The sequence below is a fragment of the Gopherus evgoodei genome, chromosome 1 (assembly GCF_007399415.2).
Source record: "Gopherus evgoodei ecotype Sinaloan lineage chromosome 1, rGopEvg1_v1.p, whole genome shotgun sequence".
Lineage (NCBI taxonomy): Eukaryota > Metazoa > Chordata > Testudines > Testudinidae > Gopherus > Gopherus evgoodei.
This window is the reverse complement of record NC_044322.1, coordinates 93,190,574-93,209,465: the sequence shown is the minus strand read 5'-3', so window position 1 is coordinate 93,209,465 and position 18,892 is coordinate 93,190,574. Positions and strand designations below refer to the sequence as shown.

The 18,892-nt window shown below is 42.0% G+C and overlaps 1 protein-coding gene across 2 annotated transcripts in view; it reads right to left on the bottom strand.

The window, feature by feature from the left end:
• Positions 1-17,677, bottom strand: part of GPC6 (glypican 6) — a 1,184,479-nt gene extending 1,166,802 nt beyond the window's left edge. For both annotated transcript variants that reach the window (XM_030567367.1, XM_030567376.1), the window contains exon 1: positions 17,139-17,677. In XM_030567367.1, the coding sequence (XP_030423227.1) occupies positions 17,139-17,298 (160 nt within the window). In that variant the 5' untranslated portion in view covers positions 17,299-17,677. The remainder of the gene's footprint in view (positions 1-17,138) is intronic.
• Positions 17,678-18,892: the final 1,215 nt, after the last annotated feature.

Genomic DNA, 18,892 nt, shown 5'->3' with positions numbered 1-18,892 from the left:
TGGGCTTGGTCCTTCAGGAAGCGATGTAGGTGATGAGGTTGTTTTCGTGGCTGATGAACCGCTCTCCGCTGGTGCACTAGGTGGTATTTCAGGCTCTGGCTGAGCCTCTTGGGTATGGTTGTCTGCTGCTTCTGCCAGTTCAGGTTCGCTGGCACCCTCTGGCGTTGGGGTTGAAGATGCGTTTGCAAGCGCTGGCGTCAGTGCTGGCAATGGTTCTGGTGCTGGTTGCGTTTCCAGGTCGGGGTCTGGGACTGGAAGTACTGTGGCTGTTGCAGTCGTTGGCAGGGGATCCGGGTCCACTACCTCTGTCTGGGTCTCTGCTAACACAGACGGGGCCCCTGTGGATGGCTCAGGAACAGGGATGAGTCTTAAAGCTTGCCTGGCTTGGCTGCATGTAACCATTCCCACTCTCTTGGCCCACTTTACTTGGTTGGCCAAGTCTTTCCCCAGGAGCATGTGGATGTGATAACTGTCGTAGACTGCAAATGTCCACATTCCTGACCAGCCTTCGTATTGGACAGGCAGTTTAGTTGTAGGCAAGTCTACAGCTTGTGACATGAAGGGGTAAATTGTCACTTGGGCCTTTGGGTTGATGAATTTGGGGTCCACTAAGGATTGGTGGATAGCTGACACTTGTGCCCCCGTGTCTCTCCACGCGATAACCTTCTTTCCGCCCACTCTCAAAATTCCCCTTCGCTCCGAGGGTATTTGAGAGGTACCTGGGCCTGGGGATCTTTGGAGTGATGGAGATATAATGACCTGCACTCGGTTGGGGATCTTGGGGCAGTTGGCCTTTATATGTCCCAGTTCATTACACTTGAAGCATCGCCCAGCTGACTGGTCACTGGACCGAGATGGGTTACTGGAGATTGGTGAGGTGAGAGAATAGGGAGTCGGCAGCTTTCCTTGGGTTGTAGGTGGGGTCTTGGGTTGCCCTTGGGTATAGTGTTTATTGTTGGTGTGACCCCTGTGATATTCGCTCCCCTTGATAGTAGCTTTTTTCTTTTCTGCCACTTCCACCCATCTGGCTCCAATCTCCCCCGCCTCAGTTACAGTTTTGGGCTTCCCATCTAGGATATACCTTTCTATTTCCTCAGGAACACCCTCTAAGAACTGCTCCAATTGTATTAGAAGGTGCATGTCGTCCAGAGATTCAACATTGGCTCCTGATATCCAGGCATCATAATTCTTTCCAATGTGGTAGGTGTGTCGGGTGAATGACACATCTGGTTTCCACCTTAGGGCTCTGAACCTCCGACGGGCATGCTCAGGTGTTAGCCCCATTCTCATTCTGGCCTTGGTTTGAAAAAGTTTATAATAGTTCATGTTCTCCTTAGGCATTTCAGCCCCCACCTCTGCTAGGAGTTCACTAAGCAGTGGCCTCAGCTCTATCATGCACTGGTCTTCAGTGATGCTGTACCGATGGCAGGTCCTTTCAAAATTTTCTAGGAAGGCCTCAGTGTCATCACCTGCCTTGTAGGTGGGAAATTTCTTGGGATGTGGAACAATAACTGGCGAAGGGTTGCTAGGATCGGCTGTGTTCTTCTGCTTAGCCAGTTCTAATGCCAGGGCCTGCTGGTGGGCCTCCCTCTGGAGTTCTATCTGTCTTCTGTGGGCTGCCTCTTTGTCTTCTTGTTCTCTTTTGTGGGCCACCTCTTTGTCTTTTTCTCTCTCTTCCCTCCCTCTTTCTTTTATCTCCAGCTCTCTCCTGTGGGCAGCCTCTCTTTCTCTTTCTCTCAGCTCCATCTCTTTTTGTTTTATTTCTAGTTCTTTAGTTTCTTTTCCATGTCTCGCTTGTGGTCTGCGTCTTTGATTTGTCCCTCTGCCTCCTGTTTTGCCCGTTCCTGTTTCAGGGTGTCCTTGGTAGTCATGGTTTCTGCTTTCTTGTGTTGGGGCGCCCTCTGGTGTTTACTGCCTGAAATGCTGCTTCTTTGTTGCTGCCTCAGGGTTGCTTAGCAACAGAGCCTTTTTTTTTAACTCCTTCTACCTAGCTATTCCCGACAGAGTTTGAAAGAAAAAAAACCATTCATTTGCAAATGTGTTTTGCTGGTGTATGGTGACTCACAGCTGGAGTCCCTTTGTTTAACAAAAGACCCTTGTTAAACTTAATGTCTCTGCCTTCAGAGTACTCAGAAGGGAGAGACCAAAAAACTTGCAGACCTTTGCTTTTAAAAACAATCTCCTCTAGCCTGCTTTACACACAGCTGGCAGGGAAAGAGAAAGAAAAAATCCTACTGGCTTTTGCTTCTAAACCCAAACCTCAGTCTGCCTGCAGATAGCTAGCAGGGAGAGAAATAAAAACCTCCCTGGCTTTTGGATTCTATCTTATCTATCTATCCCACATGCTGCACACCATGTCATGGTATAATTCTCCACTCGAACCTTAGTGTCCAAAAGATGGGGTACCAGCATGAATTCCTCTAAGCTCAATTACCAGCTTAGTACTTGTAACGCTGCCACCAACCAGAAATTCCAGTGCCTGGTACACTCTGGTCCCCCCCAAAACCTTGCCCAGGGACCCCCAAGACCCAGTCCCTCTGGATCTTAACACAAGGAAAGTAAACCCTTTCCCTCACCATTGCCTCTCCCAGGCTTCCCCTCCCTGGGTTACCCTGGAAGATTACTGTGATTCAAACTCCTTGAATCTTAAAACAAAGAGGAAAATTCACCTTCCCCCCTCCTTCTCTCTCCCTCTCCCAGACTTTCCCTGAGAAAGAAAGTAATCCTAACAAAGAGAGAAAATTAACCTCTCTCCCCCTTCTCTCCTTTCTCCCCACCTATTCCCTGGTGGATCCAGACCCAGTCCCCTGGGGTCTCACCACAATAAAAAAACAATTAGGTTCTTAAACAAGAAAAGCTTTTAATTAAAGAAGGAAAAACAGTAAAAATTATCTTTGTAAATTTAAGATGGAATATGTTACAAGGTCTTTCAGCTATAGACGCTGGGAATACCCTCCCAGCCTAAGTATACAAGTACAAATTAAAATCCTTTCAGCAAAATACAAATTTGAACTCCGTCCAGCCAAATACACATTTGAACTCCTCCCAGCCAAATACACATTTGCAAATAAAGAAAACAAACATAACTCGCCTTACCACCTAATACTTACTATTTTGAATCTATAAGAACCTGTATCAGGGAGACTGGAGAAAAACCTGGTTGCACGTCTGCTCACTCACAGAACCCAGAGAGAAAAACAACCAAAATCTAACAGCACACACAAAAACTTCCCTCCCTCAAGATTTGAAAGTATCCTGTCCTATGATTGGTCCTCTGGTCAGGTGACAGCCAGGCTCACTGATCTTGTTAACCCTTTACAGGCAAAAGAGATATGAAGTACTTCTGTTCTATTAACTCTTACTTATCTGTGTATGACAGTCCAAGTGAAAACCAAGCAGGTGACAACACTAGCCAAATCCTGCCCTTAGTTACACCTCATAGGGTTGTATGGATATGGAAAAGGTCATGAATTTGGTCTTAGATCTTGAGTGCACTATTCTGATACTGCTAACTGCAGAACCTATGTACCCACAACCAGCCAGGTCAGAGTCAAATTATGTGCATTTTATAGTGTGTGTGTGGCACCTCTGTAAAAAAGACTAAAGTGTTTTGGGGGGTTCTTATTAAAAGAAAGGACTTTGACTTCTGAAGATCAGCTTTAAGAACAAACTAATCACTGTTTCGGTTTTCAGTTTCAGGAAAACATTTTGGGGTATCTTCTCACTGCATCAGCCAGGCTATAGTTCAAAGACAGGTGTTTGCATTTAATCAATGCATTTTAGTTATGTTCTACATATTCAATTAACAATGCTAATTGCTAGGCCATAGCCAGCATGACAGACTATCTTGTAACAGAAGCAGTCAAAGAATATAGTTCCTGGCTTTTCATCAATTCAAGAAATAAAGCTCCCTTCTGCCAATTTTTAAATACCTTCTTTTTTAAATTAGATTTTGATTTTCTGCTCAGAAACAGCTAAATCTCTGTTGAGCCACTGCAACCCATTTTGCACCTTATATTAGTGCAGATTGCCTTTCCTGCTTTTTTTGCCGTTGTTGCTGCTAAAAGAGGAGTCTCTGCTTTACCAAAGAGAACAGAAGATTTGTTTTTAAAGAAGTTTTCTCAACTAGGCCTACCTTATTTTTTTCTTTTACATTTTCAAAACTATTTAAAATACACACATGCTATGCAAGTTTAGAGCAGATTAAGCAGTGTAAATGTCACAGCTCTAATTGGTTAAAGAAAATACAGTATGAGCCAAAAACTACTGAAGAGACATTTTTCCTATTTCTTTACAATGCTGATTTTATATTTCCCTTTTCATCCCAGGATCCAAAATTGTTCACACATAGAAGAATCTAGTACTTTAGGTCAGTATTGGCCTGCGTATTTGTAAATTTAGGGAAGGAAATATTCATACTATATGTACAATTTTTTATAAGTGTATCAATGTGTATATATATGTAGTACACATTCATTCTACAGTACTTGTGCTGTATTTAAAGTTTCTTCAGTTTTGAATGAGTCCATCAGTTAGAGAGAGATTTCTTAAATGCTTAAAAGGGGAGACAAGAAAGAAACTTTAAGTGTGGCCATTTTAAAGAGTGTATGTAGACATCACAACTTTATTTTCATTTGTTATTGCACCTTCCCAGCTCTGTAAGTACTAACACAAATTTAAAAGCAAATACACTCACAAAGTTAAAAATGAACACCTCTAAAGCCTGCTAACTGGGGATTAGATGAGATGTGATAGTCTGGGAGAAGTGCTACTGCTTTGGACAAATTATGTTTCAACATCTCCACTATTGTGTTTTTGTTTAAAATATTTGTCAGAGGTGGACAGAACTTTGCGTGGGTGCCATCTGGTATGCAGTGAGCTTTTTAAAAGTTAAAACAAATAAATAAATCAAACAGCTTCCTCATCTACCACCACCCCATTTTTCCAATAAACCCCAAATTTCTAAGTGCAACAAAACTAGCAGGTACCTGCAACACTCAACATACCAGCTATGAAGACATGATGACTAGAAGAACAATGAAAAAAACAGTCCCTAGTTTCCTTCCCATGATCGCCAGTGCAGGTTCTTATATTGGTACCTATCACCAACGTATCTGACTCTGTCCAGCCCTCTTCACAGCCCCCAAGCAAAAGCCTGGGGGAATAGGTGACTTTTATAGTATATACTGAAGATCACCAATGCAGAAACAAATTCCAAAAACAAGGATACCACACAAGAATGCCACCTTCTAAATTATACCAAATATAGCTCCAGCCCATGGCAACTTCCACTGTACCACCACAAAGGGAAAGTGGCAGTCTATCAGATTGCCAGGATGTAAATCATTTACAGCTTTTTAGGTTAAAAAACACTCCCTGGAAACTAATTGGTAGCCATCACAGACCACCGGTGTGTACAGCACACGTGAGGATAATATGTGGGACTACACAACAGCTGCAAGGTTAAGTTTGCAATGGGGTTCCTTGCAGTTTCATTTTGAACTCATATTGTGAAGCACGAGCTACCTTCATTTCAAGCCTCTCCTTATCCTCCCAACCTCCCATTTTACCCAACTACTCCCCCGCTGTCCCAATCCCTCCAACAACCCCAGGACGCTGCATTCTGAGATTAGACACCTCTGAAGAAATCCACTGGTTTATCCTCCTCCTGTTCCTAACAACTTGGACCAGCTGCCCCCCCCACACACCCCCTCTGTAGCCTCCCCTGAGTCTTCTGAGGGAAAGGGCCTCTCCTAACTGCAGGCTCTTCAGGCATCCATCAGGAATAGGCTGCCTTCTACCTTCATCCTAAAAGGACTTTAGAGAGGATAGGACAAGTCCCAGCAGCACAGCAGGACTGAAAAAACATAATTTCCAAGATAGCTGTGTTAAACAGGAGCTGAGAAAAGGCCTTAACTTAAAGTTTCTAGTGCTCCTTAGTGCTTGTCAAGCAGTCACATTAGCCATTATGGAACATCTATGCCCCTCAACTCAGTACAGCTGGAAGCCAGCAGAACTACATGTGTTTTCCCAACTCTGCGCAGCAATAGCTTATTACTGACAAATAGCCACAGCTCAAAGTAGCAATAATATTGTAGAAGGTAGTAAGCTATGAAGCTGAAGTAAATGTTTGACAGTGGAACTAACTACTAGTGCAACTCTATCAAGTGAAGAAATCATGATAGAAATACATTAATATCTTTTCCAGGTTAAGTCACTAGGGAGCATCACTGCACTCTGGTTAACTGGGGAAAAATAACACAATCCATAGGTATTAGGACCTAGTTGGAGCAACAGCATGAATGGAAAGAAGTTCTGCTCCCTTTCTCTTACCCTCATCCAACCCCTTAACCAACCCCTTGCAGAAGTTCTTCAGTGTTCCCTTTCTCCAGCCCTCTACACAGCACTCAGCACTGGGAGAGGGGAAGATATATTTTAAGAGGGTGATTGCACAATGAACATTTTCCCAGGAGTTGATGGGAAGGAGAAGCACTCCTGCCCTTCTGCCCCCCCCCCCCAACGTGCACAAGACTCACACCAACATCAGCACCTTTTCTACAATACACCTACACGCAGTCCTAATCCTTCCACCTGAACCATCCCACTGGCCCCCTCCTCTAATGCAGCTACTGCATCCAAAATATTGTGAGAGTTCCCTCCTGAGATTCCAATGCCACTATCTTTTACAGCCACAAGGACTGTCCCAACAACACACCATGGATGAATTTTGGATCCAGGGCACAAAAAGATTGTTTTGAATCCAAATCTAGCAACTGTAAGCATTAATGTTTTATGGAAACCTCCAACTTCTGATGAGAATAATATTGTCATAATGCTCCTGAAATAAATATGAATTGCTCAGTTAGAAGAATATTGTGAGTGATATACAACATATTATAAAATACTTTCAAATCCCCTCGATACCTTGAAGCTCAACCTAATTTCTACACTATTTTTCATTTTGGAGAATATAAACTAAAAAATGTATTTAAATGACAAAATCAAAGGGCAATGATTAACTGGTTGTTACAGAAGTTACTTATAGTCCAGGATTTTATATTAACTACTTTTCAGATAATAAATCTACATATTTGGAAAGTAATGCTTTGAAGGATTTGGAGCTGGCCTGTAATAATTTATTAATTATTATTCTGTTTTGTTTGCTTGATTGTTGTAAGGATGTTTCCTGTGTGCTCATATATGTAGAGTTAATTCAGTTACAGGATTATCAGGAAATGTGCGGCAGATCCTGATATGCATGGTCCTTAAGTGTTTGCTGGGCACTGTAACAGATATGTACTTTGAAATTCTATCTCCAATATCCAGTTGAGCTTTCCAAACTGGTTTTGGGGAGCAGATCCAAATCCAGGAAAAGAACTTAAAAGACTTTGCTTGTATTTAAAGAATCAGATTCCCTCAATGGGGGAGGCAGGATTTTGAGCTAAGGAGAACTCAGAGCCTTCAAATGTGGCAGGCCTAACAGAGACCCCTGTCAAGAAGATTAGATTTTAGGTAAGATAGACATGTGTGCTTACCTCTTATTGTTTTAATAATCTTTTTCTAATATGTTATCCCTTGTTGCTACTGCTAATATTAAAAAAAAATGGTTTAAGAAGGCTATTTCAGGTCACTGTATTCACCACTAGCTAAAGACTCCGAAAAGAAAGAAGATACTGGGTCCATTAGTAGGCATGGTTGGAACTCAGGATACAAGAACCTATGACCTGGCCTATGACTCCAAGAATCACAAGATTTTGCTCCAGAAAAGGTGAGGGCATGAGGCCTGATACCTGCTGGGATTCACTTAGAGACACCTGGAAAAGGGTCAGAAAGGCAGCGAGCTCAGTAACTATGACCAACGGTATTGCCATATACAGTCTGAATTCTGGCCCGATGTTACAGCAGACCGGAGATATACATTCAAATGGATCTCTAGCTTCTGAGTTGGAGGATATACCTTAACTGATTACGCCTCAGGTTTGAAATACCTAGATTCCCAGGAACTGTAGGAGCTGACAGGATTGACTCAGCCTTTCAGTTTTATGATGCAGATAAACTGAGTTCTAGACCATTTATTAATGCATGTGATGGAACCACAAAAATAGAGATCCTGTCTGGTCTGTAAATACCCATCTTAGTAGTGTGCCATTGTTTGTTTTCTGATTTTCCATCCCAGAAGTGGCTGTAATTCACTGGTGCTTTGTATATATGATTTGTATATTGCTTTGGGAGCACTCAGGACGACAGGCACGATTACATATATAAGATTTTATTACACTAACCAGATCTTACCAAAGAAACAGTAATATCCCTATAAGGCACCTGTAAAAAATAGTCAAGATTTTAATTCATTTCAGAAGACTTGTCCTGCTATTTTAAACTCAACAGGTCACTGAACAGGTCCTAGGCTCCATTGTTAGTACAGTGTCTGTAAAAATGTTTTTTTCAGAGTGGAAAAAAAACCTAGCTCTCAGCATCCAGTATCTTTTACATCTGCTGCTCAGCTGGAAACACTGTTAAAAGGCCATTAGAACTTTAAGGTAACAGACCTTGCAGTCTATGAAAGCCATAGAGCAATTTGCTGTTTGTGTTAGAAGTATCAGCCTTAGCCACTTCCTTTTCATGGGCTGAAAACAGCTTCTGTCATGAGCCATGAAAATCAATTCCACAATAACTGGGCTAAAATGTAGCTTGAGGTATTCTCTCTATAGGCCTAAATTACACAGTAGAGCCTCCTTCTGGGCACATGTGGTACCTACAGCAGATTAACAGGGAATGTTTCCCAAAGGCTCTAAGAAGAAAGTTCAGGTATTATTAATAACTTTCTAACTTAGCGCACAGGAGACAGGGTCTGTGATGTGTAATATAAAGTCTGAATTACTACTATGAATGTGGTTAGCAGTAGGAGTTAACGTTGAGCAGGGTAGGATCCGTAATATTCTTAGTTTTGTTTGCCTCTATTGTGTTTAGAATTACAGTAATTGCCTAGAATGCTCTTTCTTCCAAATCACAGTATTTCAAAATCTTTCAAGGAAATAAAGCACTGTTTTACTTTGCTTGAAGTAAAAGGTCATGTTGGTGAAAACAAACTGCACTTCAGAGGGCTGGTGGTCTTTAACAACAGTTTTACTCTATTACCAAGGGCTAAAAAGAGATTCAGTTTTCTTAGAAATAACTGAGTTTTCTGGTGTGCTTGAAGAAACTCTGTAGCATTAAACTGCAAAGGAAATTAACTTTAATTCCATAAGTTTAAAGTCTTACATACAGAAAATTATAAGTTCAAGAATTATACCATGTATATGTTTTGCTACCATCTGCAGTACATTTTCAATTCCTTGGGCATCTTCTTATGTATTCACCAGTTTAGCATAACTATCCTGCTCTTAAACACTAGCCTTGACATGCAGTGCTTCGGAGTATGTGTAGACATATATTTTTAAACTGCTAAAATAATTATGCTTGATAGTACAAATGGTCACTATTCTAAGCTGAGCATTCCTTTTCCAGAGAGATAGGACCATTAACCAGGTATGAAGGGTATCACAAAGTCATAGTTCATTGAAAACGTAATTTCATTTTGCTGGTAATATGAGTGCAGATACTTTGGCACTGTAATGGAGTTTTAAGTACCAAGCCTCTTATTTCAACTGGAAACATTAACATAATTATACATTTTTACTTTACTAAGCAGAAAGAAAGATTAGTATGCATAGTTTTCTAACATATATCATGCAGAATAAACCAGTGATCTTTAAGTGATATGGTAAGATCCTCAAGTCATTCAAATGAACTAGCAGGTGGTAATTTTTAAGACAAATTATCTAGAAAAGTTTTTATTGTTGATCACTTGTTATAAGATTTGCCATTTGCAAGTAACAGTACATTCAGCTGAAACTGACCTTTTATGAGAGCCATGTCGTAATATTAATGAAATGCATATATTCTTTATAGCAGTCATATAAAAAGAATGGTCTGAGCTTTTAACCACAGTGCATGACCACTTTGGTGTCTGACCATCACTAAGTCTCTGAACAATATAAGATACCATATGATGAAATAAGTACTAAAGTAGCAGTAAAACACATTAGCACTTAGTAATGTAAGAGTACTATAGCTTTATATGTGTTCTTCAATTGTAAATCTGAATGTAAACAGAAAGTAAAAAATAACTACAGTACAATAGTACAAGGTACTGAAGTTCAGTGTTACCCTAATTATTATAGCATTGCTACTGACATCTCCATTTTAAATCCCTCTTTTCAGGATTTAGAATTCCACCATATAAATCATGCTCTGGAACTCCAGAAGTTGGGATTTAAAGTTTAAGTTCTCAGTCCGAAAGCAATTTTTATGAGTTAAATGAAACAAACAAACGTAAACACAATTTTGGCCTGTTTAAAGGATGGTTTAAAAAATTAATACAGATGGTGACTTGGCTTAGACATTTCTGGGAATTTTTTTCTCAAATGCCCTAATCCTGCACTTACATAAGTATTTGGTATTATGAACACAAGTACATAAGAACATAAAAATGGTCATATTGGTCAATCTAGTCCAGTATCCTGTCTTCCAATGGTGGCCAATGCCAGGTGCTTCAGAGGTAATGAACAGAACAGGCAATCATCAAATGAATAATACCACTCAGTTCAGTGGGATTGCTTACGTATGCAACATGAAGCATGTACATATGTGACTGCAAGATCATGGCCTAAAAGGGCTTTGGCCCCGATCATGAGAATACTTATGCACATGCTTATCAGTATGTAGTGAGTAGTCTCACCGATTTCATTCTGTACTACTTGGTAACTAGTTCTCTTTAGAAAAAGCAATTATATAGTTATCCAACAAGCATTCAGAACTATTCCATTTTTCTGGGTACTGTATATAACGGGGATCTGCAACCTTTGGCAAACGGCTCACCAGGGTAGCACCCTGGCGGGCCGGGTCGGTTTGTTTACCTGCCGCGTCCGCAGGTTCGGCCGATTGTGGCTCCCACATCCCTCGGCCCGCGCCCCTTCCTGCAGCCCCCATTGGCCTGGAGCAGTGGGAGCCGCGATCAGCTGAACCTGCAGACGTGGCAGGTAAACAAACCAGCCCAGCCTTCTAGGGTGCTTACCCTGGCGAGCTACATGCCAAAAGTTGCCAATCCCTGGTACATAATATCTTCTTGCTATTTGTCAATGTAAAAACAATATGGAATAGCGGACAGAATGACACTCAGAGTACACCTACGCTATGATAAAAGAGTCGTGGCACAGCCGCTGCTGGCCCAGGTCAGCACACTAGGGGTGCAAGGCTATAAAATTGCAGTGTAGATGAACAGGCTTCGGCTGGAACCTGGCTTCTTAAACCTTTCTGTATGGGATCTCAGAGCCTAAGCTTCAGCCTCAGCATCTATATTAAAATTTTATAGCCACACAACCACAGGTCTTTTATTGCAGAATATACCTCAGGGTATGTCTACACTTCATTGTAAGTCCACGGTTAGTAGAACTCAAGTTAACACATCCAGGTTTGTTAACCTCGGGCTTGAGCATCTACATTCATTTGTAACCCCAAGTTGGAAATAACTGAACCCTAGATCCGAGCCTGGGGCTCCAGTGTCTACACTGTATTATGCGAGATCAAGTCCTACTACCTGTATCCCAGACTTCTTACCCCATCCTAAAATGTGGCTGCTCTGGCCCTTCGTTCATGGTACAGTGTGGGAAAACTTGACTGTCCACCAAGCTTGACTGGCCAGAAGACAAAGAAAGTCAGCCCATGGGATTGAGAGATACTTTTAGTGGACACCCAGAGCACAAGTCCAGTGGGGCTCCCTCTATACTGCAAAGCAGTAGGGCTTGCCCTGGGTCCTGACTTGACTCAGGCTTGGACTCTCCATCACCGTGGGGTCCTGGGACCTTGGGTCCAAGCCTGGGTTATCATGATTTGTGTGTAGATGGAAGCGAGGTTAGGCTACAGCCTGAGTTTGAACCCTGGGTTTGCACTGCCGTGTAGATATAACCTAAGGACTCAATTAATGGTTGACCTGTGGCCACTTTACACAGGATCTGTTGGCATTAAGTGGCTGTAAAGCTGCCATAATAGTTTCTCCATTGGGTATTTCCAGCTGCTGCCGAGTCAGAATAGCAGGCACTACCCATCCCCTAAAGAAGCCTCCAGAGCAGACAGTTAGATGGGGGATTATCAAAGTGGGAAGGTGTGACAACAGCATTATTTTATGTCATGGCTATTGGAATGGTTCATAGAGATCATGAGCCAGACACAAGTTAGGGCAGCCCACAAGGCTATTCTAACTTGCACCAGGGCTAAACCAGGCAATGGCAGCCCTAGCACAGAGTTAGTGCAAAGATCACATAAAATCCCATCCCCACTTCAGTCTTTGCACTGAACACATTTCAAGGATGCATTAATCTCTAAGAACCCAATATTGATTTCACAAAATTACAACAGTGTAACTGCACTGATTTCAGTCATTACTTCCGATTCGTACTGTTCAGAGATCTGAAGCAGGTCCTTAGCCTTTTTCAATCTCCCTTTGTGTCCAGTTATAAAGCCAGTCTGCTCATAGTGCTCCCATTTACTTCAATGGAGATGGCAGTAGAACTTACAACTAAATAATAAGTTGCTTGACACTAGTTTGACCACCAGGCTTTCCCAGTGGTCTTCTGGCAATCAGTCATTGCATTCTAAGGATAAGTAAGGAGGAGGAAACACGAAGAAAAAGCTTTTTGGCTGCTTCTGACACAAATGAATATCTCAATTACATGAATGATTATGCAGTAGTTTTAATTATTGTTTTAGAGCCTACAAGACGCTGGAGTTGTTTGTTTTGTTTTGGGTGGTGAATGGGCTTTTTTTCCCCTTTAATCTAGTGCTCCCTATCTTGCCATTGTAAAGACACTTTGTCAAAGTTAACTTTAGGAGACTCGTGACCTTCAAAATAAAGGGCTTGATTCTGCTCTCACTAATTTCACTGTAGTGCCTCTTGGTTGACTGAATCTTACCCTTCTCTTCATTTCCACAGGAGAACAGACTTACAAACTTTTGAAGTAATATTTAGAATTCCAAACCTTTCAATAATTTTTCCAAGGAACACTGTAATTACTCAGTTATTCAAGATTTACTCCAAAACAGACATCCTGATCTCTCTGATAAACAATCTGTATTTCAAATGTTGCAATAAAATACTTCATTGTTTAAGTAAACAAGAGAACTGAACAAAGAGGTTTAAATAAGGCTAAGGATCTCATTTAAATAGAAAAAGCATAATTCAGACACTGCCTTGGCTTTTAAATTGTGGAGCATTTTATTCTGAACAATGTGAGTTAAGGACATGCTCCAACTTTAACTTTGAACGTTCAGTTTTCATTGCCTTAAGTCAGATGCTTAAAGTTATTGAAATCGTGGTTTGAATTTAACAAGTATTGTTGACAGATTTTTTTACTATGACATTTCATTTTCATATAAAATATCTTAAAGGGTCAGATTCTGATACTCTTACATACACACACAATAACACCATCCTCCACAAGAAGCCTGAAGAGTGTACTCAGTACAAGTAATAATTTTGTTGTATTTGTGACACCATCATTTAAATAGACAAAGTCGTTATCCTTTCAATATTTTTACACAACGTTTATTTTGTGACACTCTGATGCAATGTTCTCATCACATCTATGAGAGATGGAATTCATTCACTAGCAGTTTTAAAGAGAACAGGTTTTACTGTGGTATCCTTGAGTAGAACCTGAAGCTACTGTCACCTGTTCCAGGGATATCAATGTCTGGAAGAAAATCTGTATCAATATTATATATATTGCAATATTGCTTTCTGTGATAACACGCGAGTAAGGATTCTTCCACCAAGACACTCCCAGGCAAAGTTTTTTTCTACTGGAGCTTTGCCGCAAGACCAGTATTTGGCCCTAAGTGCTTGAGAATACCTCTCCGTGCAATACTCCAAAGTAGTTTGCAGCAATGGAATTCAATGAGCAACATCCCCAAAAACCCAGGATATTTAGGGTCAGTCCCTACATTTGATAGGTACTACACAAGTTACATTGAACTTTAGCATTAACATAGGAGCCTACAATATAATTGCAAATAAATATGCTCATTATAATAATATTATCATTGACTTTAACACATATTTCATTTGCATCAATATACTGTACAGAAAAAACAGTCTTACAGTGCATATGTAACACTACAAATATTATGAAAAAAACATATTTTCCCCAAAACTTTTAAAAATAATAAGAGAAGTACTGGTGTGAACAGAGCTTATCTAAAAAGTCTTGGCTTTGGGGGGAAAGGGAGAGGCAGGTTTACTACAAGAAGCAAATCCCAATAACACTGGTGTATTAATATTAATTTATGTATATAAGGTGTACTAGTATTCAACAAATTTTGTTTTGCAAGTAATTTTAACTTGGGTTCTTCCATGTCTAGTATCTATCTTATTTACACAAGCTTAGTATATTTTTTTCATCATCTTGCATTAATACATGTGTTCAAATAGTCCAATGTAGAAAAGGTAGCTTCATAAAAAACAGAAGTAAAAGTATAACTATATTAAACTCCAAAAACACAAAAAAAAACCTATGTATCATTTACTTTTCAATCATACTATCAAATGATCAACACTGAATTCCTTTGAAAATAAAGCAGTTACTTAAATGTATGAAATCTGATGCACCTTGACACACTAATGCTGCAATAGATTGTTTCACTAACCAGCAATTATAGTTCATGTAAGTCAAAAAAGGACCAGGAAGGAAACTAAATCAAACAAGCGAACCAAGCATCATAAAATCCTTATGTTGGCTGTTGTAATTAAATGCTTATAATAATTAGATCTAATGACAAATAGACAGCATTCCATTTAACAACAGGGTAGCCTTCCCAAGCAATTATTAGAAAAGCGCTCAGCAGCATGTGCAAAACAGCATACTGCTAAACACATTACCTAAACAAAATATAATCACAGTCTCCCAACAATCAAGTATACCACAGTCTACAAGTAAGCTGCTTAAAAGTATCATCTCACCCGGATTCAAAGCAGTTAAACATTAAGGAAAGCCAACTGCATTTTAAAGTTAGGATGCTTAGGAAAAATATCATATACAGCTGCATCAATTTTGTATTCCACAAGCATAAAAGAGGCGATGATAAGAGAAATCTTGACTTTAACTATGATTATTTGTGAATATTTGACTAGCAACCAACCATTAGGTCTCAATACTTACTAATAGAAACCTATAAGCTCAATTGACACTTAAGTAAGATATTTTAAACACTGCATGGCCACTTTTAATTGATTTAAAAAATAAAAAATAAAAGAGTGGAAAAGAAACTAACACTTCTGGGTGAGCTGAAAACAAGATCTACTCAAAGCCATTAAAAGTTTGAAATTCTCTAGGATTTTTAAAACAGGACAGGGCATAAACTGACCTGTCACTGTCAATCTGAGAGACGAAAATTACTGCAAGTGAAGGGAACGCATGACTGAGAAATTCGGAGGGCATGTGGCTCACAGGAGAGCTCTCATATAATTGATTAGCGATTCGAGAAGAAATCCAAAAGGGCCACAGAAAGCAGAGCAAGAGCTTGAGCTGGAGGAAGAGAGGTCTCTAAATTGCCACAAGCATAGGCCCCTCACTCTCCCGTCCCTGTCCAATGGGCCAGATTCTCAGCTGGTGTGCCTCTTAATTATGGCTCCAGGGAACTTAGTACAGCTATGTTCATTTACACGTGGGGATCTGGAAGACCATTATGTATCGATACTGTAGAACAGCACTCCTGTTCTATGGATTGGCATGGTTAAGGTCTTTAGATGTTGCGCCACGCGGTTTACATCATGATGATAAAGAGCCAGATAATAAACAGTAATCAGCACTGGCACTATTTAATCCAAAGACAGAAAAATTCGCTGCTTCCAACTTTTAAAAAAGCGAGGAAACAAACCACGGAGTGCCCAATTCACGGCGCAAACAGGAGAATCAAGCAGCAAAGTGTTAGGAGTTCGCAAAGCGGATTCCTCTCCGGAGGGCTTGGGCAACCCAAGTCCGTGCATTTCCGAGTCATCCCCCTGCCTCTCTTTTGCTCTACTCTCCGATTGCCAAAAGATTCTCTTTCCCGGGCACGTTTTTATTCAGTCAGTCCTAGAGATGCAATGAATATATGTATCAGAGGGGTAGCCGTGTTAGTCTGGATCTGTAAAATATGGTTGGAGCTAAAAGCTGGCAAATAAACTGGGCGGGGAGGGGGAAATCCCTGTTTTAGAAAGAAGGGTTGAAATGAACTTGCTGTAACAATGTTCCAGAACAGCAGGGGAACTCTCCCCAGCAGCAGCTGCTGCCCAGGTTCCCCTCCTTTTCTTGGCTGAGAGTGGAGGAATCTGGTGCTTGGGGATGATTTCAGTGCTCGCTCGTGGGAGTCTGTGCCGAGACTCGACTAACCGGAGTCATATTTACAATGACAAGAGCCGCTTTCGCTGTGCCTGTAAATTCTGCCGCACATAAAACCCAAATGTATGTGCAGATCTCGGCTAGTGAACCAGAAATTGATCCAAAGTGCAGGCAGAGGCAGTGGGGAGAACCCCACCCCGCGCTGCCCCTCCTGGCAAAGGGCAAGCTTGTCTCCCCGCAGGAACCAGCAGTGGAGGCTGGACCCACCATCAGGACGGGCTCTCCGGCTTTAATAACCCAGCAGCAACTCTGCGAAGTTTCCAAAGGCCACCAGTGTAATCGCTACTGGGGCGCGGAGCGCTCGCTCACTCCCAGACCCTGCCACTCCTCTGGCGCGCGCATTCCTGGCGGATCCCGTCCCTGTCAGACTGTCCCGAGGGGGAGACAGACCAAATTCTCTGTGTACACACAATGAGGCAATTCATGTCCCCGGCTCCCAACCCCAGCCGCCCAGCATGCAGGCCTGCGAGCAAAGCTGCCCCCTGCTCCCGGGTAAGGAGCCTGGGGGGGCAGGGGAGAGCCCAGGCAAAAGTGAACAACATTTCAACTAATCCAGAAGCGAAAGAGGAAGGAGAAACTGGTGGGATGCTGTAACCACACGCAGACACATTTCCTCGCCACATCCTCCCCCTCCATCCCATGCCGCCCACCCTTGGTCCTTACCTGCTATTTCCTGAAAGGGTACATTGACCAGGCTGAAGCCTTTGGCACTATACGCCTGCCGCACCTCACTGCAGCTCCGAGCCTTCACATCAGCCCCGGCCGAAAGTGACAGCAGCAGCCCGGTCAAAGCCACCAGCGGAGCCGCGATCCACGAAGACATGGTGCAAAATGCAAATCCAGCTCAATAAATCCCGGGGAACGGTCCCAGCTTCGCCCGCCGCGAGCAGAGCCGAGGTGCCTCCAGGGTGAGGAGCAGACGGGGTCCCCCAGCGGAGGGGGAGCAAGGAGCCCCTCGGCTTGCTGAGGCAAACTTTTATAAGCCGAAGGGGAGATGTGCACACACACTGGCGGTGTCAGGAGCAGCAGCGGCCGCCCCCCGCCCGCTTCTTCCTTCCCACTTCCAACAACCCCCTCTGCACGCACAGGTCTGGCTCGCGGCCGCGGATCGGAGTCCCGAGACAGGGGCAGCAAAATCCTGGAGCCACCGAGCTGTGCCTGCCGGTATGAGGCTGGCGAGCCCTCACTCCCTGTCTGCTCGCGTGGGGATGGACTGGAGAATGCACAAGTGTGTGTGTGCGCGCGCGCCTCTGGTGGTGTTACTCTGTGTGGGTGAGAGTGCATATAAGGTTGTATTTACGGGATCCAGGGGAACCTCTGCTTCACACACGCGGACGGAGCCTGCAGGAGCAGCCTCCTGAAATAGGAAGGGAGAAATCCTGGACAGAGACACACACAGAGAAAAACGTGCTACACATTGCATAGGCGAAATACAGAAGCAGAGCGGAAAGGAAAACCTGGAGTGGATCTCCGGACACAGGAGAAGGGAAGGAAAAGGACACCATACAATAAACGTCTCCCCTTACCACAGCTAACCAACCCCAGGATTGCAAATCACCAACCAGTGTTTTAAAATGACACGAGAACTAATATATAACATATTATTATTGGGCCCAAATTCATCCCTTGCCTAAGTCTTGACTTCTGTGTATTTACATGGGTTTAATATGGCCCAAAGGTTAAATTCACATTAGTCTAACCTTCAAAAATACCTTGTACTCAACGCAGACTCGAGGTAAGTGAGTTCAACTCCATTATCTTTCAAAAGTATTGGAGCTATTTACACTAGATATGTATTTGGTTATATATCAGAGCCAAGGGGTGGAGCAAGGGGAGACCAAGAAAGAGCCAGGAAATCATCTTCTAAGGGCAATAGAAGGGGAGGAAAAACCTACTCCAAGTGCTTAGACTTAGTTAGTAGGGTGGGAAAAGAGAGCCACCAATCCAAGGAACTCAATCCTAGGACTTGGCATGAGAGCACCACAATTGCTCCCTAACACAGGAGTAGCTGCAGTAGACCCAGGGGGAATCCCCTGCCAGGCCAGTCCAATCTCTGGGCCAGGAAAGGAAGGAAAAGCACCCTCATTAAATCTATTATAGTATTTTATAGCAGTAATCCAAAACACTACATCTTACAAGAATGCTATTGCAGCCTTTAGTATGATTACTATGAAACAGCAACTCTCAGTTGTAAATGTAAAAAAAATGTAAAAAAAAACAGTAATTTTTTTTCACTTAAAGTTAAGATTTTTCTGTACATTTTTAAAATTTAAATTTTTTATACATTTTGTAAACTTTTGTATAAGTTTATAAAACTGAAAGCATATAACATTTAGGAACATACGTCACCATTCACATCTGCACATCATTCTAGAAGGATGTTTACTTTTACAAACGTTAAACTTTAGTATGTCATT